At 35.2% G+C, this 25,562-nt stretch overlaps 1 protein-coding gene across 1 annotated transcript in view; it reads right to left on the bottom strand.

The window, feature by feature from the left end:
* GTF2H1 (general transcription factor IIH subunit 1) overlaps positions 1–25,562 on the bottom strand; it is a 48,966-nt gene that overhangs the window by 8,461 nt on the left and 14,943 nt on the right. Inside the window, exons 3-14 of the mRNA XM_063093719.1 lie at positions 22,582–22,774; positions 21,212–21,377; positions 20,214–20,307; positions 18,723–18,872; positions 18,426–18,505; positions 10,816–10,943; positions 10,616–10,703; positions 7,560–7,648; positions 7,066–7,183; positions 3,424–3,514; positions 2,828–2,943; positions 1,280–1,372 (exon numbers count right to left, since the gene is read on the bottom strand). Of these exons, the coding sequence (XP_062949789.1) occupies positions 1,280–1,372; positions 2,828–2,943; positions 3,424–3,514; positions 7,066–7,183; positions 7,560–7,648; positions 10,616–10,703; positions 10,816–10,943; positions 18,426–18,505; positions 18,723–18,872; positions 20,214–20,307; positions 21,212–21,377; positions 22,582–22,774 (1,406 nt within the window). The remainder of the gene's footprint in view (positions 1–1,279; positions 1,373–2,827; positions 2,944–3,423; positions 3,515–7,065; positions 7,184–7,559; positions 7,649–10,615; positions 10,704–10,815; positions 10,944–18,425; positions 18,506–18,722; positions 18,873–20,213; positions 20,308–21,211; positions 21,378–22,581; positions 22,775–25,562) is intronic.

The raw sequence follows: 25,562 nt of genomic DNA, 5'->3' as shown, positions 1-25,562 counted from the left end.
TCAAAACCACACTGAGATACTCTCTAACCCCATAGGATGGCTAAAATCCAAAAGACTCTGAACGATAAATGCTGGCGAGGTTGTGGAGAAAAAGGAACTCTCATACATTGTTGGTGGGACTGCAAAATGGTGCAGCCTCTATGGAAAATGGTATGGAGGTTCCTCAAACAATTGCAGATAGATCTACCATATGACCCAGCTATCCCACTGTTGGGAATATACCCAGAGGAATGGAAATCATCAAGTAGAAGGTATACCTGTTCCCCAATGTTCATCGCAGCACTCTTTACAATAGCCAAGAGTTGGAACTAGCCCAAATGTCCATCATCAGATGAGTGGATATGGGAAATGTGGTACATCTACACAATGGAATACTACTCAGCTATAAAAACGAATGAAATACTGCCATTTGCAACAACATGGATGGACCTTGAGAGAATTATATTCAGTGAAACAAGTCAGGCACAGAAAGAGAAATACCACATGTTCTCACTTATTGGTGGGAGCTAAAAATTAATATATAATTCACACACACACACACACACACACACACACACACAAACCGGGGGTGGGGATGAAGATATAACAACCACAATTACTTGAAGTTGATACGACAAGCAAACAGAAAGGACATTGTTGGGGGGGAGGGAGGGAGGTTTTGTTGATGGGGAACAATAATCAGCCACAATGTATATCGACAAAATAAAATTTAAATTAAAAAAAAAAAAAAAAAAATCCTGGGCACAAAGTGGCACTTCTCACTCATGACCTCACCCATGGACATTCCCTGCAGTAAACAATCAGGGAACCTGAAGCCAGATATAACCAGGAACTGTTCACTTTATTGTCAGACAGTGGCAATGCTTCCTTTATGTGACTAGGTTTGTGCTTGCTACTCAGTTTTTCCAAACTGCTTGTAAACCTATAAAGAAAAGCCTGGGGATGTCTATTACAAGTGCCTGGGTACTCATGACCTCTGAAGGGTAGGAAGGGGTGGTGTGCAACTGGACAGGTGCTGAGAATATCTATGGGTTATGATAATATTCTACTACTTTCCCTGATGGGTGAGTATATAGATACTTGTTTTATCATTTAAAAAATATATATGTATTTTACATACTCTTCTGAATACATGATACATCTTATAATTAAAAACCGGTATTCCAAGCAACAGAAAAGAACAAAGTATCTACTCATTTACATGAAAACAAAATTAACTTCATCATCACTTTATCACAAAGACAAAGAAAACGATGCCAAAATCAGATTGTTGCCTTACATTTGTGCTTAAATACTGTCTCCGAATTTTTTCTTGGAATGGGTAGAGCTTTGTAACTTGGAATCGTTCCAGATTACTTTTCATTTTCACTACCTAAAAAACATGAGAAACAATGAATTACAGAGAAATCTCAAAGAACCTGTATGGATCAAGAGAATAACACTACCTCCCCCAAAGGAAGGTTATTTTGTTGCAGAAAATTTTTAAAAATGTAAAAGAAAGAAAATAAAATATATACCTATTACATCCTACCACTCAGAGATCATTGTTAACATTTTCATTTATAATTCATGTCCTTCTAGATATTTTTCAAGCATGTGTGCAAAAGTATAAATATGTAGAAAAAGTGTTTTAAAATTTTATTTGGTTTAATGTGAATGAATTATCTTTCAGTCACAAATACCCATCTAAGTCATTATTTAAATGTATGAACATACAAAATACTTCTTTAACCAATCCTCTTCTGGTAGATATTTAGGCTATTTCCACTTTTTCTATTTTGGATAATGGTAGAGGAACATCTCTGTGGCTAAATATTTATACATATTCTTAATTTTATTTTCTTAGGGTAAATTTCTAAATGTTGAATTTCTAAGTCAACTTAAAAAAAAAAAAAAAAAGGTAATACTAGCGTAGAAGGACTCCAGAAGAACTCTTCTCCTAGCAACTTGGCCAACAGTTATCATTTTAAGTTTTTTGTTCTTTTGCAGATCAACAGGTGAAAAATATTCTTTTACTGTAACTTTAATTTATTTGAATATCAGTGAGTCGGAAAATTTCCTCTTAGGCTTACTGGGCCACTTGCATTCTTTAGTGAGTTGCCTAATAAGTCTTTTGCCTATTGTTTTTAGTGAGGTTATTTTTCTTTTTCTTAATGACTGTTTATAAGAGTGATCTATATAGTAAAGCTATTATTACTATCAATGTTATACATATTTTTCATTTGGCAACTATCCTTTAATTGGTTAAAAGGATTTTAGTGTTAAATAGCTAGTGCTATATTTGCTATCAGTCCTCATTTTGGATTTGATTATCCTTAAAAAAATGTATCAAATAATTTTACTTATGTGATTTGTTTTGAGTCTCTGTTCTTCAATTATTTATAGCAGCTTGGAGGTAGATACATGTTTTAAGGTGTATGATCACTAGGCTATGGAATTGATCTGGATCTTAATTTTCTCATCTATAAAATTAGTATAATCAATACCTACTCCACAAAAAGATGCTGTGATGCTTAAATTAAGTAATGTATGCAAAGTAGTTATCCCAGTTTCTGGCACATGGTAAACACTCAATAAAATTTTGCAGTTTCAAAATAGTATGTCACAGGCCGGCCCGTGGCTCACCTGGGAGAGTGCGGTGCTGATAACACCAAGGCCCCGGGTTCGGATCCCATATAGGGATGGCCGATTAGCTCACTGGCTGAGCATGGTGCTGACAACACCAAGTCAAGGGTTAAGATCCTCTTACCGGTCATCTTTTAAAAAAAAAAATAGTATGTCACTAAGTCTACCGTATATAGCTGGCTCTGTTAGAATTGGTTCTAACCTTTTCTTCTAGGAATGGTGTATTAACGGGAAAGCAGGACCAGAAATGCCGCAGAAGTTCTCCAACAGCTACATACAGGTGTTTCAATTCAGACTGAATATCATTTGGCACCATCTCTGCAAAAGAAAAGGTCCACAGGATAAAAGCTATTTTCACACATGTATGGTCTTTGAAAAATGGCTACTCAGAGAATCAACGTGAACATATACTCTTTGCCAATGCCAAATCAGGAATGTGCTATTTGAAATAAGTTACTGATGTGGCTGAGAGATCACAAAATTTAAAATCTCTTCAGATTTTGGGGGAATTTTCAGATTTTCCCTTAACTCTAAGAAGTAGAGGAGAAGAAAGAAGCTTTCAATATGGTATTAGGGAGATAAGCAATGTGCCACTATTTCTAATACTAAGACTATTCTGAAACTTAAGCTCTCATCCAGGTATGTTTCAGAATCTGAGTGCATAAAAACAAATCTACAAAACAAAAATCCCAGAGAAGTTCCAAAGAAAAACTAATAAAATTTTAGCATTCTTCTCAGCTTGCTATTTAGAACTTATTTAAGCAAAGGCATAAGAGTAGAAGGCAGCCCAGCACATACGGTTTATGGCTTGCTGTGTCCCTCCCTGCATAAGTGCTCCTCCAGGTGACAGCGCTGTGATAGTACTACTGGCAGCACTACTTGAGAGAACCTGAAAGAAATAAAGTCATAGAAACTAGTTTTCCTCCTTTTTGCCATCTTTCTTTCTTAACATTTTAGTTTTATAGCAAAAGGTCAAGTAAAGTGTTCATTCCTGTATAAATACATCATTTATAACAACCAGAATGAACTACTTTCATTGAGGCCAGAAACACAGTCTGTGTAGAAAAAGAATACCTAACCAATCTTCTAGGAATACCAGGCAAGTCAACAGGGACCTCAAAACTCACACATTTTTGCCTAGTTAAGCCTTTTCTTAAACACCAACTCAATTTAATTTGGGAAAACTTACCACTGAAGGTAGAATTGAGTTTAATGAAAGAAAATAAGTCAAATAAAACAACATGTTAACATGCATTCTTGACAGCAGCTGGGAAAAACAAAAATCAAGAGTAGACATTTATTGTTTGCCACTTAATTTTCAAGGAAGTGAATAAACATAGCAAAAAGGGAAAATATATTCCCCACTGTATCAGTATCAATGTTTAGGGACAAATGAGCACTTAACAAGTGCTAGGCACTGTGGCTATAGGGAGGGACAAATCATTTGTGGAATAGCTCAAGTGAAGGGTTAGTATGTCTAAGATTTTTCCAATGCAGTTTTTATAAGCAGAAATCCATGTGTACACGGACTGGATGAAAAAAAAAATTTTTTTTTTAACTTGGTGTAAGAATACAGCATGGGACAACCAGGAATCAAGGGAATAAGGAGCTCACTTTATTCCTATTTTCCTTTTGTCAGAAATTTTATAATGCACTGTAATCGGCAGCTTCAATGATTGCTGACTTTCATGACTAGCCACCAGCCGCACTCCATTGGGCCTTCCTGACTCAATTCATATATTTCAGATAATAAAATAACTTTTATTTTTTGGTGGGAGGAAAAAGGAGAGAAGAAGCTAAATATTTAAGACTGACCACAGCTTGAGGGACAGATGTTAGGCAATTAGTGACCATATCTTGTTTTCTAAATCCACTCAGCACTAAAAGATGATTCTGGCTGGGGCAGGGAAAGTATAAGATGAGTCTGAACATCTATCTTATTGTGCCATAAAATAAGGGCTCCAAGAATGATGGGGACATTGTCAGAAAGACAGAGGAACTGGTATAAAGGGTGTGGGAAGGGTTTGACTACAAAGGGGCATAGGTACATTTTCTGGGCTGACAGAACTGTTTATCACCTTAATTGCGTTAGTGGTTACACAAATGTATGTGTTTATCAAACTCAAAGAACAGTAGACTTAAAAAAGGTAATTTTAGGTCCGCCCATGGCTCACTAGGTAGAGTGTGGTGCTGATAACACCAAGGCCACGGGTTCGGATCCTATATAGGGATGGCCGGTTTGCTCACTGGCTGAGCATGGTGCTGACAACACCAAGCCAAGGGTTGAGATCCCCTTACCAGTCATCTTTAAAAAAAAAAAAAAAAAAAAAAGGTAAATTTTAAGGGCCAGCCCATGGCTCACTTGGGAGAGTGTGGTGCTGACAACACCAAGTCAAGGGTTAAGATCCCCTTGCCAGTCATCTTTTTTGTAAAAAAATTTTTTTAAAAAGATAAATTTTATTGTATGTAAATTATACCTTAGTTTAAAAAGAGAAAAAATGGGCAGGCTGGTTAGCTCAGTTGCGTTAAAACGCAGTGTTGATAACACCAAAGTCAAGGGTTTGAATCCCCATACCCACCAGCAGCCAAAAAAAAAAAGAAAAAAGAAAAAATAATAGCAACAATTTATAACCCATAGAATAAGAATTTATGAATCAATGCTGATGATATAAATACAGAAGGAAAAGCTCTTCCTTTCAGTAGACAGTCAATTGATAAATGTAAAAGGGATCATGCAATTAGAAAATCACCATTTAATGGCCACCACTGTTTCAGGCAAGAATCATCCATGGATTCTAAAAAACTAGTAGATGAAAATTTGATGCGAAATGAGGTATTTACACAGTCTCAAAGTACCTGTTCACAAGATACTCATTAATTACAAAGGGGAAAATAGTAACTTTTTGGTGGAGAAACCAGGCAGACAACTACCTTAACCAAAGGGATCAAAGCTAATTATCACAAGTTAGGACATATATAAATTGAGTGCCTCTTGATATGCACTGAGGAGGACACATTGCTTCTGCGGTATTCCTGTCAAAACTGCATAACATGAATCTGGTCATTAGGAAACATTAGAGAAACTTAAGTTGAAGGTATTCTATAAAAAACTGGCCAAGGTCATGAGAGACAAAGATAGATTGAAAAATGATTCTATTTTACAGGAGACTAAAGAGACAGAACTAAATATAACTCATAAACAGGCTTGGCTGCTGGACCAAGAATAGTTTTCTTTTGCTATAAAGGACATCAGTGGTATAAATGCAAGATTTCAGTTAAGACCTGTAGGTTAGATAATATGTCAATGTTAACTTATTAATTCTATAATTGTACCGTGTTATTTAAGAGAATGTCTTACTTTTTTGGAAATATACATTGAAATATTTAGGGGTAAAGGGAAATCAAGCCCATAACCTACTCTCAAAATGGATTGGAAAACATATATTTTTTGCAACTTTCTGTAAATCTGAGATTATTTAAAAATAAAAAGTAAAAAAAAAAATGAGTCCTGATGTGTGATAAGCACTATAATATAGATATGTACTCACGAAAATAGAGAAAAGGAAAAAACTAATTCCTCCCTGTTTATGTTGAGGATTGTTTTCAGAGGCAATGAAATTGGAGCTGAGTCAAATAATGATTATTTTTCCTGGGGCATAAACAGGGATAAGGGCATTCCAGGAAGAGATAAAGCATGAGTGAAAGCACAGGAAATGTGAAAGAGATGATAGCTTAGGGTGTTAAGCTGGAGTACAGAACTCTTGGGTATGTGTGAAAAGGGAGTGGTGGAGACTGGCTGAAGATGGGACAGGAGAAATGGGCTAGAGCCAGACTGTAAAAGGTCTTGCATGCTAGACAAAGGCTCTCAGCCTATTACTATGGCAATAAAGGGAGGCAGTGAAGGTTTTTAAGCTGCAGAGTAATGAAACAATATATATTTTTGGAGAGAGAACTCACAGTAGCATTGTGGAAAATTAATCAGGCTTACCTAAACCAAGGTGACAGAGTCAAGAAATATTAATGAAGGAAGAACTGACAGAACTTGCTGATCAAATGAAGTATGAAGGGTGGGAAAAATGAAGAAGAGGTGATGAGCTCTACTTTATATATTCTGAGTTTGCGGTCATGCAGAATATCCAGACAGTGATGTCTAGAAGAAATTTGGAAATCTAGGAATTTCCCCAATAAAACTGAGTATATGAAAGCAAAAACTTAGCAATCACAAAAACTTATTATCTTATTTTATATTATCATTTTATCTTTAGATGCTTCTTGAATATATCCAACACCTTTTCTCTCTACCTCTTGATTTTTAAATTTAGCAGAAATATATCTTTAAAACCAACTAAAATATTAGCTATATAGTTCAATCTGGTTGTGCTCATAAACTGAGGAAGAAACTATGGGAATTCTGATCTTCAAACAGTACGAATCACCTACCTGAGTTAACTTGGGTGTATAAGCTTCCATTTCTTGTCTAATACTTTGAAAAGAATTAATAATGTCCTGACTCGTTGCATATTGCAGTGACTGGATTGGAGTTGGACCATGATAATACCTGAAGGTGAGCACATAAGAAATCATTAATCACAGAGTAAAGGTGCTCAACATTTGCCTTTCAAACATTTTAGCAGACTATACGATGTGCCCCCTCAAGACAAAAATGACAGTATGAAGAAATTTCAATAAAGTAATTTAATTCCCTTAAGGGCTGTAAGAAAGAAACAGCACCAAGATCCAAAACTTATTTTCTTGGCTTTGGTCACGTAAGATGCTTTCCTGTGATGCACAAAGTAAATTTTTAAGGAAAAAGGATATTGTACGTTTTTTAGTAACAAACTGATTAAAACATGAGGGCTATACTTGCAGAATACAGGATATTCTGCACTGAATTGTGTAACTTAACTATTCTGCTTAATATTAACCAAACTTACCTATCTGACTTCTTGAGGTTTAGTGCAATCGTTTTTATAGAATTATTTTTCCCCAAGTCTTCATATTCAATGGACTCTTGTAACTTCGCCTATAATCATTAACACAGTACTTTTTTATTTTGCAGTAACTTTCTCTTATAGGAATAACAAATAAGACTGAAAAAATAAAACTGTACAGAGGATAAAAAAAGATTTCTTCCCACTATGAGCTTCACTTCCTAGAGATGATTGTCCTACAAATGGTTGAACCAATTTTCTTGCCAGCCACTTACATAAAGTACTTGTTCCCCTATACTCTGACTATACCAAGTATTATTGAACTTTTAATTTTTGCCAATCTGGTAGGTGAAAGTTTGTATTTTATTTTTTTCCAAATAAATTATTTGTTCACATTTTCACCTTTTTTCCCCCATTGAGCACTTTTCTGTTAATAGAATTTCTTTTTTTGAATATTAAGGAAATAGTCTTTTATTATATGTGTTGCAAATACTTTCTCTTCCAGTTTGGTACTTTTTGATTTTAACTATAAAAAAAATCTACCTCTTCCCTTTTTGGCTTATATTTCTGTGGTATACTTTTTGCTTAAAACTTGGATCCACTCAGAATTTATTTTGGAGTAAGGTAGGAAATCTAAATTTCACTAAATTATTAACCAGTGGTGTCCTTCTAACATCATTTGTGGAATATCAGTCTTTTCCCACGGATTTTGAAATGCCATGTGTATCATACATATACTTATTTCCTGAATGTATTTTTGGGTTTACTTCTGGATTCCCAATTTTGGTTGCTAATCTGTTTTCTCCTGTGCTAGTAACAAATTGCTTAAATACCTACAGCCTTAAAATAAAAACACATTACTTACCAAAAAAACCACATAGGTAATCTATGTAAGCACTGTGAATATCACTTATATATTATTTCATCCTCTACACAGCTATGAAATTCATTTGGTCAACGCTCATCTGTAGCTACCAAGACTAGAATCAGAACATTTACGTTATTAAATAAATCTCAGATAAGGTCAACTTGAAAACTTAGTATTTTAAATTGCCCTTATTTTAAATCTGAATAATATAAATAGTTCCCTCTTCAGCATGAAACTCAGAGTAACACATCAATCAGTCCCACCTTAACTAGACTCAGCCTAATTTTTTACTATTTTCTTAACTCTACACTTTTCAGCTAACTTCAAGGCATACTGATGTCTTCAATATTTTTCATAGACGTCAAGCTCATTTCTACCCCTGCTGTTGCCTTACCTAAGCCATGTCCCTACCCAAGCTCCAATAATAATGCAAATCCTAAACTTCCATGAAAGTCTAGTTAGGTCACCTAACCTTCATACTTAAGTGAAAGCTCCATAAATGTAGGTACTTAGCCTAATATTACTTCTAAATCTCTCAATCTATAAAACCCTTTGTAGAATACACAGCAGTCAATTATTGACTTGGAAGAATATTTAGAGCCAGCACTTATTACTGAATACAGATGGTGCATGACTTTGTGGTAGTGCAAAAGTGATATGCATTCAGTGGAAACTACACGTTGAGTAGTCATACAACCATTCTGTTTTTAGTTTTCAGTAAATTACCTAAGATATTCAATACTTTATTGTAAAATAGGCTTTGTGTTAGATGATTTTGTCCAACTGTAGGCTAATGTAAGTGTTCTGAGCATGTTTAAGGTAGGCTAGGCTATGCTATGATGTTCAGTAGGTTAGGTTTACTAAATGCATTTTTGACTTAATAGCATTTTCAACTTACAATGGTTTTATCAGGACCTAACTCCATCGTAGGTTGAGGAGCATCTGTTTTGTGAAAATTCACATGGAGAAACAAAGATTTTTTACAACTTGTTCACTACCAAGAATTAAGGGTACTCAGTGAAACAGCACTGCAAAAAAAGTATCACTTCCTACATGTCTTCTTTAACCTCTCTAAAACTTATATTTTAGATTTTTTTTTCCTTTTTTTTGGGCAGCTGACCAGTAAGGGGATTCAAACCCTTGACCTTAATGTTATCAATACCATGCTCTAATCAAGTAAGCTAACTGAGGCCAGCCCTAGCTTTGCTTTTCTTAATTCAGAAAAGAAATATCTCGTTGGCTTTATTAATTTTAAAGGTGCCTGTAGAAACATATTACTGAGATATATGAAATAAGTAAGATTTATCCATATACCTTTACCAAAAACTGTTTAGCATATTCTTTTGAAGGCCTTTTTAAAGTTCATAACTTTTTTTTCTTAACATGTAAAACTGTTATCAAAGTCTGTTCTGTGAACTCTCTTTGATGCAATACATCATTAATCCTTTAAAAGTCATTAATGGTTGCATCAATGTCCATCGCATGGATATACAACAGATACCAGGATGTTTGCTACTGCCTCTATTACAATATTGTGATGAGTATTTGTATCTAAATCTTTGCATACATTTATTTTCTTAAAATAAATGTCCAGAGTGGAATATTGCCCAGAAGTAAAATAAAGGGCAAAAACCTTTAAAATTTTACTACATATTGCCTGATTGTCCTCTAAGAAAGCTTTACAGAGGGACAGAGTAGCTTAGTAAAGTTGCAGGAAAAGAAGGAATATGCAAGTAGCTAACTTTGTCATATTCTATATCCTCAAATTATTTCTTCAGTATTTAATGAGAAGACATCTCCAGCTCTGAAATGCTAGGTTTAACATGAGGGCCAATCCACTTTCTTTTTAAGTCATATACAGAAAACTTTAGTTTTTCTTTCTGTCATACTGCCTCTGTTGAATACTCTTTCCCAGAAAACAAAATCACACACAAAAACCAATCTGTGTGCATATGTACATGTGAAGGAAAAAAGTCAACAGAAAGGGTTTACAGGCTAGAGTCAATGGAAAGTTGGCTGTCAAGTCAAAGGAAGTATTCTTTACAATGTTCTACACTTTAAGCCAAACGCTTAATGTCGTGGTTAGAAGAACTGAGACATATGAAGTAATCAAGCAACATAAAGTACTCGCAATTATAGAAGATATCTGGAGAAACCCAAGCTCTAAATGGTCCCAATTTTTTGCCCATACCCTTTTGACTGCTGGTTGAAAGCAATCTGCATCTCCCGAGTCTCCATCCATGCCACTGGGCTCACCATTTTGTTCATTTTGTGCTTCTCTTAAAACAAAGGAAAAAAAAATTAATAATGAAAACCACAAGCAAAACACCACAACTCCATCTGGAATATCCTGAAAAGCTCAGTTATTGCACTTTTACATGTATACTTAACTGTTTCCTGAGACCTGCTGCCAGGACCATGGCGCTGTGATGGTTAAACCTCTTGATGATGGCAGCATTACTATTCTCTTTTATGGATTTAGAATTGGAAGTAGATGGCACAGAGGAAATGCCATAGCCCTATAAGAAATAATTCAATAGATTAAGAATCAAAATAAGGTTCTCATTTTCTTCACTATTGTAAAAGACACACTTAGTTGAAAAAATTTGCTGGATGATGGGTCTATTAATCCTCATGAACATTATTAAATACATACAAGTGAACATTTAAAAACAAGTGATATTGTACACAAAAATATTAAAAAACCAACTTCTTTTAGCATCACAAAAAAATCTTACTCTTCGACTTTGCATTTGTTTTTTAAAGAGTAATTTTGGATCTAATAAGCAAAACATTAAACAAAGGAAAACAGTGGAAAAACAGCATGGACTATGGAGTCAGAAAAATATGGATTCAAATTCTGGCTTTATCACTTCTTCAAAATTAGTTTAGTCAAGGTAATCAACTTTTCCAAGTTCTATAAAATAAGATATTGGAGAATTAAATGAGAGAATATTTTCAAACATGTATTGTATGCATGCTATGTGCTAGGCCCTGCAGATACAAAATTGGTAAGACCCTGTGCATAGCAGCCAACATTCTAGTTAGTGGGAAGCTGCGCTATAAGCCAGCACACACAATGAAGAGTTACAGGTGCTATGAGACAGGAAGAGATCAATCTTACTGGAGAAGAGGGATAAGGTTTGAACATGGGACACCATCAGATAAATAGGTACTTGCTAAGCAGCATGGGAGACAACACTTCAGGGAGAGGAAACTGCTTAAACAAAGATATAAAATGTAGTGTATATTGTGTCATGGGTTTGTATGTACTCTGGTACACCTAGAATGAAGGGTGGTCTAGGGATTGGTGAGGCTAAAAAAGTGAAATATCACAGAAAGGCTCATATGCCATTCATCCATTTATCAAACATTACTAAGTGTTTGATATATACCATGTGCTGGAGATAGTTAAGTAAACAAGAACAAAGTCACTCACATGAAGCTTACACCCTACTGAGGAGACTGACTGGCAAATATCAAGCAAAAGAAGTAAAAACAAGATCTTCTTTTTAAATTTAATTTAATTAATTTATTTTTATTTGTAAGATCTCTTTTCAAAGTGACAAACATTATGAAGAAAATAGAGGGTAACACGATGAAGTGAAGAAAATAGAGGGTAACATAATGAATGGGGGAGGGAGCTACTTTAGACAGGGTGGTTAGTGAAGGTCTCTCTGAATAAGGAACATTAGAACAGATGTCTAAACACATGTAGAAGCTACTTAGGGAAAAGAGCAGGTAGAACAGCAAGTGCAAAGGTCCTGAGGTTGAAAAAAACTTGGCATGTGTGAGACTGTGAATATAACTTATTCCATCTTGAAGCCCTTAACACTTACTGTATCCTTTGTGTGAACCCTGACCACAGACATTGTATACTAACTAGGGGTAAGGTAGGTTAGAATAGGTAAAAACACCTTGCTGACTACAAAGAAGAAACTTAATGATTAAGCACTGGTACTGCAATAGCTGGTCTGGCTACCTGCACTACAAGACCACCAAAGATAATAATCATTGTTATAAGACATTTGGAGTTAGCGACGTTAGCTTGTTTCTTAGAAATTGCTTCTTGGCTATTATCAGAAGGCTCCCAACAAAGAAAAGCCCAGGACCAGACGGGTTCACTGCAGAGTTCTACAAAATCTTCAAAGAGGAACTGATACCAATTCTCTACAAACTGCTCCAAAAGATTGAAACAGAGGCCATTCTCCTAAACTCATTCTATGAGGGAAAAATCACCCCCATACCAAAACCAGACAAGGATGCATCAAAAATAGAAAACTACAGGCCAATATCCTTGATGAATATAGATGCAAAAATCCTCAATAAAATACTAGCTAACAGAGTACAGCAACACATATAGAAAATTATACACCATGATCAAGTGGGATTCATCCCAGGGATGCAAGGTTGGTTCAACATACGCAAATCAATAAATGTGATACACCACGTTAATAAAAGCAAAGACAAAAACCACATGATCATCTCAATTGATGCTGAAAAAGCATTCGACAAAATTCAACATCCTTTCATGATAAAGACTCTTTACAAGTTAGGCATAGATGGAAAGTATCTCAACATAATTAAAGCCATATATGATAAGTCCACTGCCAATATCATCCTGAATGGGGAAATAAAAACAGGAACTAGACAAGGATGCCCACTCTCACCACTCCTATTCAACATAGTGTTGGAAGTACTAGCCAGAGCAATCAGAGAAGAGAAGGAAATAAAGGGCATCCAGATTGGAAAGATGAAGTCAAGCTGTCCCTCTCTGTAGATGACATGATCCTTTATATTGGACAGCCTAAAGCTTCTATAAAAAAACTCCTAGAGGTGACAAACGATTTCAGCAAAGTTTTAGGGTACAAAATCAACACACAAAAATCAGTAGCATTTCTATACTCCACCAGTGAACATGCAGAAAAAGAAATCAAGAAAGCTAGTCCATTTACAATAGCCACCAAAAAAATAAAATATTTAGGAATAAAGCTGACCAAGGATGTAAAAAAATCTCTATGAAGAGAACTACAAACCACTGTTGAGAGAAATTAAAGAGGACACAAGAAGATGGAAAGATATCCCATGCTCTTGGATTGGAAGAATAAACATTATGAAAATGCCCATATTAGGGCCGACCCCGTGGCGCACTTGGGAGTGCGCGGCGCTGGGAGCGCAGCAGTGCTCCCACCGCGGGTTCGGATCCCATATAAGGATGGGCCGGTGCAGTGACGTGTGGCCGGTCACACACACAAAAAAATAAAATAAATAAAATAAAATAAACCCCAGCTCTTAAAAAAAAAAAAAAAAAAAAAAAAAAATGCCCATATTACCCAAAGTGATCTACAAATTCAATGTAATCCCCATCAAAATTCCAAAGATACTTTTCTCTGAGATGGAAAAAGCTATCCAGACATTTATATGGAACAACAAAAGACCACACATAGCCAAAGCAATCCTGAGCAAAAAAAAAATAAAGCTGGTAGCATAACACAACCTGACTTTAAACTATATTACAAAGCTATAATAACCAAAACAGCATGGTACTGGCATAAAAACAGACACACAGATCAATGGAATAGAATAGAGAACCCAGAAATTAACCCATATGCCTACAGCCACTTGATCTTTGAGAAAGGCAGCAAGTCTACATACTGGGGAAGAGATGCCTTTTCAACAAATGGTGCAGGGAAAGCTGGATAATCATATGTAGGAGAATGAAACTAGACCCATATCTTTCACTGTATATCAAAATCAATTCAAAATGGATTAAAGAATTAAATATACACCCTGCAACAATAAAACTCCTTAAAGAAAACATAAGGGAAACACTCCAGGAAATAAGAGTGGGTACAGAATTCATGAATAGAACACAAAAAGCACAGGCAACTAAAGGTAAAATAAACAAATGGGATTATATCAAACTAAAAAGCTTCTGCACAGCAAAAGAAACAATCAACAGAGTAAAAAAACAACCAACAGAGTGGGAGAAAAGATTTGCTAAATATACATCTGACAAAGGATTCATATCCAGAATATACAAGGAACTTAAACATCTTTACAACAAAAAAACCCAAATAACCCAATTAAAAAATGAGCAAAGGAGCAGAACAGACATATCTCAATGGAAGATATACGAAAGGCCAACAAACACATGAAAAAGTGCTCAATAACACTCAGCATCCAGGAAATGCAAATCAAAACCACGCTGAGATACCATCTCATTCCAGTTAGGATAGCTAACATCCAAAACACTGAGAACAATAAGTGCTGGAAAGGTTCTGGAGAAAAAGGAACTCTTATCCACTGTTGGTGGGGCTGCAAAATGGTGCAGCCTTTATGGAAAATGATATGGAGGTTCCTCAAACAATTACAGATAGATCAACCACATTACCCAGCGATCCCACTGCTGGGAATATACCTAGAAGAATGGAAATCATCATTCCAAAGGGATACCTGTACTCCAATGTTTATTGCAGCTCTATATAAAATAGCCAAGAGCTGGAACCTGCTGAAATGTCCATCATCTGATGAGTGGATAAGAAAACTATGGTGCATCTACACAATTTACTCTGCTATAAAAAAGAATGAAATACTACCATTTGCAACAACATGGACGGACTTAGAGAAAATTATATTAAGTGAAACAAGTCAGGCACAGAAAGAGAAATACCACATATTCTCACTTATTTGTGGGAGCTAAAAATTAATAAAAAACACACAAAGGGTGGGGAAAGAAGACAGAATAACAACAAAAATTCCTTGAACTATTTAAGCCAAGTGCACAGATATGATGTTGGGTGGGGGAGCGAAGGGGGTGGAGAGGAACGGGTAAAGGGGCATGAAAGTCAAGTACAACGTATTTTGAAAAGTAAAATAAAATAAAATAAAATTTAAAAAAAGAAAAAAAAAATTGCTTCTTGGCTTTTTCCACTGCTTTGTATAAACTGTCTAAATAAACTTGGGCTCAACCAGGAGGTGGCGCAGAAAAACTGCTTATGCCTCTGTGTCTTTACCTGCCCAATCCATCATCCTGTAAGTAAGTTACCCTCTTTAATGAAATTCTGCTTTCATGGAACTGTTTGCCTCATTTTTTGATCTTAAGATACCTTCTCAGTTTGGTGGGCATTTTGCCTTTGCTCCACCTTCAGACAGCATGGAACTGAAAGGTCATTATATTTGGACCATGAACAAGCGGAAATGGCCCAAAATGAGTTAGAAGAAGTAGACGGGCCAAATCAAGCAGAGACTTGTAAGAGCTTCAATGTTATCCTAAGTTCAATGAGAAGCCAATCAAGAGTTTCACATAGGGGAGTATTATGGCTGGATTTATATTATAACTCCTATTGCTAGGGTAGAATGAACTGTAAGGGACAAGAGTGCAAAACAGGAAGATTATTCAGGAGGCCAATGCAAGCAATCAAACCAACGATGGTGACAGCTTAAAATAAGAGGGTATAAATGTCTGTGGAAATAGAAAGATGCAGACAGATCACAGATGTATCATAGAGGACCTGCTGATGAATTCAATGCTGGATGCAAATGAAGGGAAGTATCAAGGAGACCCAGGTTTTTAGGAAAGACCCAGGAAAAAATAGCTTTTTGAGGATGTGAATCAAAGTTTTTATTCCGGATGTATTAAGTTGAGATGCCGTGAGGTATCTAAGTGGAGATATTAAGTAGACAGTTGGATATATGATTTTGGAGCTCTGGATTTAAAAACAAAAGCTATTTGGGATTCATCACTACATAATTAGTATTTATATCAATGGAATAAAGAGAATGGTACTCAGAATGAGACCCGAGACAATATCCTGTGACAGCTACAATAATCAGAGGTTGATAGAGGAAGAAGAGGCACCAAAGAAAAAAGGGAGGGGTGGCTGATTAGCTCAATTGGTTAGAGAATGGTGTTATACTGCCAAAGTCAAGGGTTTGGATCCCTGTACCACCCAGCCACCAAACAAACAAATAAACAAAAACAAAGGAAAAAATGAAAAATGGAATCAACCACATTTCTATTAAAGGAACTGGTTATATAAATGTTGATATATCCATACCAATGAAATACTTTGCAGGCATTTAAAAACATGGATAATAATAGTCACACCTATTATTTATTTAGTACTTACTATGTACCAGGCTCTTTTAACTCTTATAGCAATCCTATAAGGCTAGTACTATCAGCTTCATATTATTTAAAAAAACAAAAACAAAAACAAAACAAAAAATAAGAAACCAGGCTTAGAACGTTGGAGTCTAAGTCAGGTAGTTTGGTTTTAAAGTCTATGTATTTAACAACCATATTTAGTTCGAACTGATATTTTTTTTTCTTTTTTATTCTTTCTTTCTTCCTTTTTTAAAATTTTGTCAATATACAATGTGGTTGATTATTGTGGACAATTACTGAAACCTCCCTGCCTCCCTCCTCTCACCTGTCCCTCCCAACAATGTCCTTTCTGTTTGCTTGTCATATCAACTTCAAGGAATTTTAATTGTTATGTCTTAGTTTGGACTGATATTAATAATAAGCTAAGTGAAAAAGAAAGTTACAAAAGTGCATGCACAATATGTCATCTTCGTTAAAAAAAAAGCACTAAATTTTTTTTTTTTCATCATACTAAGTTCTATCTTTCTCTCGCTCTCTTTTTTTTTGGTGGCTGGCTGGTATGGGGATCCAAATCATTAACCTTCAGGAACTAGCACATAGCTCTAATCATTAACCTTGGTGATATAACACTGCACTCTAACCAACTGAGCTAACTGGCCAGCCCTTAAGCTCTAGCTCTAAGCTTCACAAAGCTTCATTTTTTTCAAAATGATTAAAGAGGGCCATGTTTGTGCAGATGCTCATTGGCTTACAGTGGGCTTATGTCCCAACAAACCCACTGTATGTTGAAAATATCTTAAGTTGAAAATGCTTTTAATACACCTAACCTACCAAACATCATAGCTTAGCCTAGCTTACCTTAAATGAGCTCTGAACACTTACAGTAGCTTATAATTGGGCAAAATCATCTAACACGAACCCTATTTGATAATAAAGTTACTATGAAGAATTTTGAATCAAAATTCGAAGAGTTATTTCTACTGAATGTGTATTGCTTTCACATCACTGTAAAGTAAAAATATCATTAATTCGAACCATCATTGAGTTGGGGGCCATCTGTAATGTGTTGTGGTTCACCAAGGAAATAACTGAGTTTTGAGAACTACCAAGAAAATGACTGACTTTCATCAAGGAAGTGACTAACCTGAGCACCAACGATTATTTTGTTAGCTTATAATTAGATTGTAGCACAAAATTTTAACGTTTTTTCTCATCTGGTGAGTACATGTACTAAAATAAGGTGAAAAAGTAAGGAAAAAAAGGGCAAGAAAATAAAAATACACTGAACAGAATAACTGAGGAAGACAGGCTCTAGGCCTAGAATATAGAGGTGGGGATGGAATTAACCTTGATCAAAGGAACCACCTCTTTCTCTGTGACTGGGTAAATTTGTACATCTGGAGGCATAATGTTGAGGTAGGGAGCTCATACTTGATGGTTTAGCTGCTGAAACATATTGGGACTGGTGTGGGTAAGGTTCATTAGAGTGCTCAAGGCTAGGCAGAAAGTAGGCAATCAACAAACGTTTATCTTCCTTGTTTTTACTAATATACATCCACATTTCTTTAGACTAAATGGTAGATGGAGCATAAATCTGGACTTATGTCAAGCCTTGATTATTACCTAACAGAATTATTGACAGGAAAGTTAGAAAGTTAGTCAAAAAAGGTTTTAGCAACTCATACAGGAATTTCAAGTTTTTCAAGGCAATTTTAACAGCAAACAGTGCTACTGAAAAGCACTTCTGATAAATCACTTCAAACAACAGTATTGCGCTTGTCTTACATTTTCATAAGTAGAATGTATCTACACTTCAGGCAATTTTAAAATTATAAAGAGTGAAGACTAGAAAAAGAGTGTTTTCTCTCACACTCCTTTTATTGTTTCTTACCTCATCTAATGGTTTATCTTCCAAAGCAGTCAAATCTAGCAGTGGGTTTTTCACTCCTAATGAAACCATTGTTTTTAACCCTGGAAAAGTCAATGAAATAAAAAGTTCATCACATCTTATTCTTTCTCAGAAATTAAAAAAGAAATCCATTAATATCTCTAATGACTTAGGAGAGTGACAAGGTAAATATGAAGGTAATTCAAAAAATTCATGGAAAGATTCATATCTTTTAATTCTATTTTTCTAGAACTTTCTGAAGTATCTTTGTATTAGAGTGTGTCAGGGATAAGCAGTTACCTTTTTCATCTATTTTGGCACATTCTGCAAAGAGATCCTTTGACCCTGTATTCAGCCGGTCCCTGTGAAAATAATGGGACTGGAAAAAACGTGTCCAGAATTCCTTTTCTGTCATGTTGTGGGGAACATTTTCTACATATTTCATTTTTACTGTGGATAAAAACCATAAGAAATGTTACATGCTGAATTTCAATTTCTTCAAACCTTTCAAATTAGATAACTGAAATATAGATTAATAGCAGAAATTAGATTATGAAGCTCTCAACTTTATATACTATATACTATTAATCTAATTGTAAACATGAAATATAACTTGGGATATTAGGCAAGGTGCTATCTCTAAGAATCTTAACAAATTATAAACAAAACCTTACTTTGCACCAAGAGAATTAAGTTTTGAAGTTTTAGTAGACACACCAAAAATCTTGGGATCAGACATGAGTTTGGCTGTTTTTTTATTTATATGTGCACACATTCAGTCCAAGGCACTGTGTTAGGTGGTGGGAAAATAAAGATCTCAATAACCACTGTACTATCAACTTGGCATTCCAGAAGCTTATAGTCAGTTGACAAGTGCATGGTTTCTTGAGCTAGAGTCTGAATTTAAAATGCTAGGTCTGCCACTTACTATCTGTGTGACCTTGGGCAAGTTACTTAATCTCTCTGTACCTTGGTTTCCTCAACTGCAAAATAAGGGTCATAAAAGTACCCACTTCATAGCTATTTATGCTGATTAAATGAGTTAATGTGGAAAAATGCCTTAGAATAGTGTCATACTAAAAACTGTATGATGGTTATTCTTACCAGAAAGATATTAAAAGAACTATATTACATTGTGATAATTCTTTGAAGCAGACATAAGACACTATAGAAGGAAATGGGAGGAGGCTCATATCTGCCAGAGGAAGTCAGGATTTCACAGAGGTGGCAATGAGGCAATGCTTTATTTTATTTTATTTATTTATTTATTTACCACACCCCTGACCCAATGCTTTAGCTGAGTCCTGAGTGAGAGGTATATTTCCTAAGGACTAAAGAGAGCAGGAGTGAAGAAGTGACAATAGATAACAATATAAGGCTTAAGAGAGTACTGTTTAGTCAGAACAATGACTAAGCAGTGGCTCTCACCCTTGGCAGCACATCATAAATCACTAGGGCTGGGGTCAAAGCATCTATACTTTCAGGATGGTTTCTGGATGGGAAATAATTTGTAGGTTAGAAAGGTCCACCCTGGATGCATCTGGATGATCTGTGTTAGTGCTGTAGAGAGACTCATTTATTGATGCCTCTGTAGCATGTCATTTACTCAGGTATACTGAGGGCTTATAAATCCCTTACTATCTACCATATGTCAGACACTGGGTAAAATATTTCATGTATTTTATTGTACTTAATCAGGAATAAAGGTGAAGCTTTTTGTTTTTCATTGCTATAGTACACAATTCTTCCAAACAAACATTTTAACCATCTGGAAGAATAGATTCTTCTTACCTGCTGGATAGGTCCTAAATATGGACTCAATGATATCAGAGGTTAAATTATATCTCAGACCATTACAGCCATCAGTTTGGGGCCGGACATCAGCCTAAAACAGAGACCATACACACACATATTAGTTAGAACATCAGGGAAGATGTCTAAATAAACTGCAGAGACAGAGTAAGTCCCTCATCTTCATTTTTGGCATAGAGACAGGGATCAAAGAAGCCAGGATGGTTTCTCATAGTCTTAGTGACATATAAAATCTGCTTCTTTGAAAGTCCAATATAGTGAAATAGGCATATTTAAGTGTGGCTGAAGGCAGAGAGCTAGTGGAGCTTTTATATAAAACTTGTATAGTTACCAAAATCACTATAAACCTTGGTTATTAAAAAATTAAACTAACATTAATTGACTGGTTTCCTTGGGAAAGGCCTTATTAATTCAATGTACTACTAAGCACCCAGAAAGATATCAAACATACAACAGGTACTCAAATTTTTGTTGAATGTGTAAATACTGCTCTGGTTCCACTGGAGTACAGACTAATTGAATTCCATTTTCTAATTCCACAGCATAGTATTCCCAATTTTTCTATCACGTACACTTTATCAATCTAACTTTTTCTATGATATGGTTATTATACATTTAACTTTGCATTATAAGTAAAACAGAGCAATAAAAAAAAAAGGTACCACAAAGCCCTAAATTTAAAAGTATTAAGAGAAATAAGTATTAGTCCAATTTCTAAAAGAGCCCCTTTCAAAGTCCATTTGACTTCCAACATGCTAGAGTCAAGTCCAAAAACCAAGAATATACAATTGGTAAAAAAATATATAAATTTTAAAAATACTGTATGTATTTTAAAAACATTTTAGAATACCATGGATACTGAATTTCATATTAATGTAAGGAAATGCTAAATTTTACAAAAGAAACGGTATCATCAACACACATATTGGGTTTTTTTCTCTTTTTTTCCTTCAGAAAAATCTAGAAGGGTCACATACCAGAAATGCTGCAGAAATGCCAACATCCTGCTTATGATTGGATGTGGAAGAACTATCTGCCCCATTCACATTTAAACGATTGGCCCAGAATTCCTCAGCACTGATCACTTGACTCACAACAAGGTCTTTGTAAAGCTGAAACAAAACAGGATCTTCTTGCAGCATTCTGGTGATAGAATATATTGAATATTATTGAACTTCTAGAATAAAACACCATTTATGTAAGTAACATTTTTAAAAGACTTCAGTGACATGAAAATTTAAACACTTTTATGATGATTGAGCAGCAGAGGTCATTTAGTTCGTTTTTTAGTAATTAAGAGCAAAAAAACATTTTTGGAGGAAAAAATGAAGTGGAGATAAATGGAGGTAAGTCTGAAGAAGCAAAGACTAATCTCTTTGAGGGCATGGATTTGATCTTGTTCATCTCTGTATGCCAGCGATACAAAGATCACTGTGTCTGTACTTGTACTGTACTGTACTGTACCATCATCCCTCGGTATCCTGGTATCCTTGGGGGATTGGTTCTAAGACCTCCCAGCAGATACCAAAATACACAGATGTTCATATCCCTTACATAAAATGGTTCAGTATTTGCATATGATATATACACATCCACTTGTATAATTTAAATCATATCCAGATTATTTATAATACTTAATACAGTGTAAGTGCTATGTAAATAATCATTGTACTGCATTGCTTACTTGTATTATTTTTTAGTCGTATTGTTATTTTTTATTGTTTTTTTCCTGAATATTGTCAATTTGCTCTTGGTTGAATCTGCACATGTGGAACACAAGGATATGGAGGGCCAATTGTATTCTCTTTCACATTTAAAGGTGAATGAGTAAGAGAAATGGTATGCTTGAGATTTTCCAGCAATTAATTTTTTACGGTGTTAAGCACCTGGAGCTGTAAGCCTTGATGGCCTGAAAGATACTGGTGATGAAATACTTCTCATCAGAAATTCTCATTTTACATGCTGTCTCACTTTTTAACAGTATGAATTCTTTCAGGTTTCTTGTTCACAAGCACACTTCTAACAGTTTAGCATCTTCTCTGTGACAGAGAACTGGGAAAAAAAATTAAGCAACTGTAGCACCTTCTAATCTCAGTTCTGCTTCTAAGCAGATGTTAGGCTTGATGCAGTTAATTTAACTCTGGGTTTGCAAATTCTCATTTGCCCAAAGTCACACAGCTAATAAGATGCTGAAGTTGAAAATCAAAAACACAAAGATACCAAAGCCCATATTTTCCTATATTACAATATCACAGCAAAAGGGGGAAGAGGTAACAAGCTATTACTGTACTAGGAGACTAGAGAAAAACTGTTATCTCTTCAAAAGGCTTTTTGTTTTCTCCTTCACCTGTTTTTCTCTTCTAGTTCTTTATTTGCTTTCCTCTTGAATTTGGGCAGCAGCTGCTGAAGAAGGTCCTTTACTGCATCTCGCTCTTTCACTGCTGTGCTTTCATTGGAAAAGTGGAAGTTAGTTGTGTCCCCTGCATGCAGGACCAGCTGAAGTTGAATTTTAGCTTTTCCTTCTGGACTGATTTTCTGGCCTTTAAAAAAAAACAAGAAGCTAATTAATGAGGATACTCACACTGTGGAAATTGCCATATAACCAGAGAATGGTTCAACAAATTCACTACTAATACTCCGCTTCTTTTCAGTATCCTTTCTGTGCAGCACTTCTCACTCACGGCTTCTGCCTCCAGATACTAACAGGCTTTTGTTTCTATTCAACTGGGGCAGACCTCTTTAGAGCTTTTAAACATTATCATTAATAAAAATGACTTGTCATGATCTAAAAGACAGCAAAGCACAGCCATGGCTTGCTTACTAATTGTAAAGGAAAATATGTACTTTTACTTTTCAGAGATCTGATGTGACCACTTTAACCAAGTGATCAAATTTAGCTTTATTAAAAGTGGGACAATCTGACACTATGTACTTTCTGAGGGGATGAAATAGGAAGTGATCACCACCCACCATTTTCTTGCCCAAAATGTTGTATAATCAAGCCCTTAAAACTGATTTTCGGTTTATAAAAAATATAGGCATACAGGAATAAATTAAAACCTTAAAGAGACAATCAGACATTTTCAGAATGTATGATATTCTATTAGACTATACTCTGAAAAAGTCTAAAAAGACCACAAGTATACGAACCTAAATTGATACCGGTTAAAAAAAAGAATCATGGCTATGAAAGACATTATTGGGACAACTAAGGAAATACAAAAATGGTCTGGATATTTATTATTAGCATGTACTTGTCCAGATAATGACATTATAAGCAATAAAAGTATACACATAAATAATAAAGCAAACATGGCAAAATAACAACTGTAGTATGTGGGTGGGATATATTTCATAGGTTTTCACTGTATCATTCTTTACATTTTTCTGTAACTCTGAAGATTTTCATAATAAAAAAGTGGGACTGAAAACACCAAAGTGTGCCTATATAATGGAGAAATTGTTCTGAAAGAGTGGCCCTCATGGCAACAGTAGTGCTTCTCTTCTTCATAAGGGAAACAGAGATGGAGGGCCTTGTCCCATTAATGGGTGACTCATGGTGATGTGAAACAATGCCTAGAGCTTACATCTTAGCATAAACTGATCTACTAAACCTTAAACAGAAACCTGACAATGAAGATCATGTTTCCAGATAGTTTAAATGAAATACCTTTCTGCTAAAAGCAGCAATAATTAAGTAATTTACACTGTCAGTTAGCATGTTCCATTAAGCCATTCTTCTAGAACAATCATCCTTTCTAGTCAATGTTTCATCCTTGCTCTATGTTAGCTCCTGTCTCAGGGAGGCCACCTTCTTAAGTTTTTTAACTAGCTAACTTCAGCTATGATAAGAACTACTGCTGATTTTCAACTTAGTAATTTATTAATGATAACTCTCAATGGCTCCTTTCACAATATTCTTTCAAATATTTGACTTAAAACAAAAACTGTTCTGGTGCAGATGTAGATTTGGGTATGCACACCCTTCCCCAATAGCTAAGAAGAATTGTGGAGAAATGTGAGATGGGCATATTCTTTAATGCATGCTGTGGATATCAAAATGAACGTGTGTTTTACAAAACTATAGGGCTAGCTTCCCATTTAAGAGAATTGCCAATACAGGCAGTTCCTAATTTATTAGCCTATTGTTGTACAAATGTTAGTTTGTAGAACTATTATCAGGAATTTCCAGGGCATTTTTCCACACAAAGTTTTAAAAGGAGGTACTATTACCAGGATAATGGACAAAAGACCATATAGTTTAGGCAGTATTGAACTATGAAGAATTTTAAACAGTAATTTCTCATGAGAATTCAGATTCTAAGTTATTCCAGTGAAGAAAGATAGGTATCTTGGTCATTTCCAGCAGTAAGGTACAGGTTAAGACCTTGGACTAGGGCAGCTGTTCATACACAAAAAACATTTTGTAAACTGAGCACTTGCAAGTTAAGGGTTGTCTGTTTTTGGAGGTATCATGTTGCTTGACATCTACACAGGATTTTATCTAGGAGAAGAATCTTATATCCAGGGAAATAAATGAATCCATATTAATGATCACAGTTAAGGCACCATAACTCGTTAAGAGGTCGGTTGCCCAGACTCTCCCAGAGCTCTCCTATTCCAGATCTTTATTTAGGTGAGTTGCAGAATCCCTTTCAGAGGAATGGTGTTCCCAGGATTCACCTGGTGCTTTTAAATCTAATTATTGCCAATCTACAAAGTATCATACGCTCTGGGTAATAAATTTGAAGTTAACCTTACTAATTTGGAAACAAAAGCAGTTTTGATTTTTAGCCTTCATACTTGAAAATTATGAAAATAAAAGGATATAAAAATATTAAGCTCAGTATTTCTCCCATCTACAATCAGTATAAAGTTGAGTCTATCTTCTCAAAAGACAATGGCTACATTATCAAAGACTAATTAGACAACTTGGCTAAATGGTACAAGTTTATTGAAGGGCAACCTAACATCCTTTATCAACATTTTAAATGCATGAACTATTTGAACCAGTAAAACTGTTGCAGGGATGTATTCTACACACAGAACCTTGAAGAAATATTAGTGCACAGATCTACAGTGCAACATTGTTTGCAATAAGAAAATTCTTGAAACTTCCTAAATGTCTTTTAACAGAGGACTGGTTAAAAACATGACTGTAAATCCATTCAGTAGAGTATTATGCAACTCTCAAAAGTTTGTGTGGAGCTCTTCATTTGAGGTAGATTTACATATGTAAACCTGTACACACTCTATTATTGAGTGAAAAGATCAGGATATAGAATAGTATATATTTAGTGATCCCACTTCGTAATTTCTACATGGTTG

This window comes from Cynocephalus volans, chromosome 4 (assembly GCF_027409185.1).
Source record: "Cynocephalus volans isolate mCynVol1 chromosome 4, mCynVol1.pri, whole genome shotgun sequence".
NCBI classification, from domain to species: domain Eukaryota; kingdom Metazoa; phylum Chordata; class Mammalia; order Dermoptera; family Cynocephalidae; genus Cynocephalus; species Cynocephalus volans.
The sequence above is the reverse complement of the archived record's forward strand: the minus strand, read 5'-3'. Positions and strand labels throughout refer to the sequence as shown.